Here is a 3,383-nt window from a genome sequence, read left to right on the forward strand (position 1 = left end):
TCGATTGCTCGTTCCCCGAGATAACGACCACCGATCCCTGTGTTATCTGTGCCACCATCTATGCAGCAACGAGCTGCATGATGCGGGTACTCTGAGCGCTTTGCAGCGCGTCATGTTTGTACCAGAGGAAGAACGTGACGTCTCTCTCGTACGAGCCCGAGCCCGAGCCGAACTCAGCGAGACGCTTGCTCCGCCCAGCCAGGAAGCCTCGCAAGACTAACGCTCCTCCGTCGTCACAACACGATCAAGCTGGCAAGGTGTTGAACGAGCGGCGTCAGTACACAGTGGACTGGGTTTCCACTGCGGTGCTCGAGTCGGGTGACGACATGAAGACCAGCGACGGGTTCACCCCGCGGCGGTATGCCAGGATATTATCGTCTTCGCTATCGGAGTCCATGGGGAGGGGATTTCTAGACTAACTTATATTCTGATTCCGTTCGTTGTGCTAATTGCCCATGAAAGTTTTGCTGCAAAACTTTTTGAGATGCAAAACTTTTGCATCTCAAAAAGTGGAACCAAACAAAGAATTATCAGATATGTTTCTCAGATTCTCGTGTCTCTATTACATCCCATTCGTTACCCTGCTCTCCGAGATTTGGAATTTAAGAACGCAGACTGGTCTGGGTTCTTAAATCTGAAGACTGGTTAGCGAATTGAAATACGCAAACGCAGACTGCGGCTGAATTGAATTAATTGAACTTCTTGCTGCGCAAGTGTTGAGACTTCACGCGTTTCGTTAACATTGCCTTTACGCTCTACATTTAGTTTTCTAATGACGCTCCACAGTGACGCTACAGTAGCGCTTATATTTTGCACTCTAAACAGTGGTGGTTTTCGTCGGCTTGGACGTCTTGTCAGAAATAGTTTGCTGCTGTGAAGTGGTCGTCGCAGAACCGGCGCAGGAGTCCTCACTAGCTTGGGCAAGTTTAAGCTTCGGATTTTTGCAACTAGCGAGCTCGAGATGGCACGAGCTTGAGTAAGTAACTCCATCAGAGCCGCACACGGGCGAATAAATGTCGGGGCAAGCACCAGCGCAGTTTTTGCTGGACGTCGAGTTTCCACTTCCGCTGACGCCGTCAGAGCCGAGACTACCGATACCGCTGGCGCTGGCCGAAGGAGTTTTCGTTGACTTGGATGCCTTCGAACTCTTAGTGCGATTGTCTGACTTCTTGGGGGCTTTGGTCCCTTTCATTGAACTCTCTTTGCTGGCTGAATCATCGCCGGCGCTGTCGTCACGCGAGGCACCAAAAGATCGTCCATAGAGCCTTTTATACTCTGCCAGGATGTCTACGTCCTTCTTCTGGTTCTTGCACTTGGCCATCCGCATGTAGCACTCGTTCGAGTACGTCTTCCCACTCTCGTCGCTCACGGGATCGTACACATCGAGACACGCGTCAGGACACGCAGTGGCAATGCTGCCTGACTTCGATGATTCAGCTGACGAAGTTATTGACCCGCCAGCGCATTCGCCTACTGCCAACAAACTCAGTTCTGCCGTTTTGCATAGGGCAATGCCGAACGCGCAGTCGTTCGTATACGTCACGCCGTCAGACCCACAAATTGGTTCGTAGTCGGTCGGACAGATTGCATCACATTTGTAGCCATTGCCAGAGCCCGAGGCGTCCCAGGTAAAATCCCACGACTCCCCGGAGTTCGACGCAGAGTTTGAGTCCACCGCTGAGTCCTTAAGTTTAGAACCCTTCAAAGAATTACCAGCGTGGACAACGGTGAAGGCGATCGCTGCAAACATGATACCGAAATTTGGCTTCATTTTTCGACTGGGAAGACAGCTAAGCACACTTGTGTTCTCTGCCAGAAAACCTAGAATGCCGGCGGACACGACACGCGATTCGCGATTCGCGAAGTGCAATCGGTACATACGTTGTACCAAATACCTGTACACTGTATTAAACAAAGCCCTTGTCGCCTCGATCAGATTGTTCGACTCGAACAGTCGAACTTCGAGAGGCTCTGATCCGGGGAAAGCCGTACGATGTCTATGCGCGTTGGCAACAGCAACACATCTTTCCTGTTGCACAAGCCGTTTACAGTACCGGTACTCTTTATCTTTAATAATACTGTATTAATACATGTAAGTGGATATTTAAGAAATAGTTTAGAGTCTATTCTCTTATTAATACTGGTTAGAGCTTCTAAAAACGGAAATTATTAATCTTGCTCAACTAAATATGCCGTCTAACGATCCACTGTAGGAATGCTTGTTCAACAGCCTCTACAACCAGCTCTGTTGTTGACGACAGCACCACGATACGGTCTACGCTACAGGGTTCAGCTTTAGTGAAATCCATTGCTAATGCGTTTATGATTTAGAAAACCATAAGAACAACTCGCTGGTGTTACGATTTCTGATTCGAGACACTAGTGCCCATCTCTATCGGTACTATATTAAATAGAAATTATACTTCGAAGTATTACATAGTATCATCACTAAGTATTTATAAATAACTGGGAAAGCCGATGCTTCTATTGTTAAACCGCTTGCTTTATAAGAACTTTTAAAATAATTACTAAATAGTACTCTAGTGCAAAATTTAAAAAAAACGAGGGGGTTTTCATGTGATCCAACAGCTTGCAGCAAAACGATTCGCGACGTACAATCGCAGTTTCGATTCGGCAGCGCCATCTGTATGATTAGCTGCAGCTGGAAAGCGGACCTTTCAGGCTGGCCTTTCCAGCCTGCCTGGAATCCAGGGGGATTGTTATAAAAAAAAACTAAAAAGTGCGGGCTATTTATGCAATTATGCTTTAAGATGCTGTAATTTTTACGAGAGGCGGTGCTTTCGACTCTTTCCCATCAGTATTTAGGACATTTTAGGGTTTTAATTTTTTGCTAAAATACCCTAAAATTTGATTTGATGTTACAAAGGTCCACGTGAGCAGATGGAAGCGCGCGTAGCCAAAGCAACCGCGCGGGTACCCTCAAAGCTGGACTCCCTGGTATTTGCGAAGGCAAGACCAGCAATGAGCACCGCTTTGAGCCGCGCATTGCACAGGCCAGTTGAGACAATCCTTTTTTAGGAGAGATTGAGGTAACTAACGCGACATTGAAAAGCTTTCCTCTTACACTTATTATCAACATGTTCTAAAGGCTTGGCTTCATTAAGATTGCTTTTTAGATTTCTGTATGGGAGTGACTTGAGTCACCAACGAAATCGCACAGCAGGGACAGCCATTACAATTTGGCGACGGTAATCTATCATAATTCCCCAGAAGATAATTCTCTACGTTTGAAATTTTAGAAAAAATGAGGGACGATTGCGAGCCTCTCATTTCATAACCCCACCCCCGAGAACAAGCCACATGTGGCGCGCGTCCACCACCTCACCACGCTCTGTAACTGTTTCGCTTCTGGATATATGTGC

At 47.1% G+C, this 3,383-nt stretch overlaps 1 protein-coding gene across 1 annotated transcript; it reads right to left on the reverse strand.

Moving 5' to 3' along the window:
* Nucleotides 1-817: 817 nt before the first annotated feature.
* Nucleotides 818-1,771, reverse strand: PPTG_03904 (hypothetical protein; the record flags this gene model as incomplete). The annotated part of the gene is made up of 1 exon (XM_008897691.1): nt 818-1,771. One exon carries the CDS (start codon nt 1,769-1,771, stop codon nt 818-820), a length of 954 nt encoding a protein of 317 aa, XP_008895939.1.
* Between the last annotated feature and the right edge of the window lie 1,612 nt (nt 1,772-3,383).

This window comes from Phytophthora parasitica (assembly GCF_000247585.1).
Source record: "Phytophthora parasitica INRA-310 unplaced genomic scaffold supercont2.6, whole genome shotgun sequence".
Classification (NCBI taxonomy): Eukaryota; Oomycota; class Peronosporomycetes; order Peronosporales; family Peronosporaceae; genus Phytophthora; species Phytophthora nicotianae.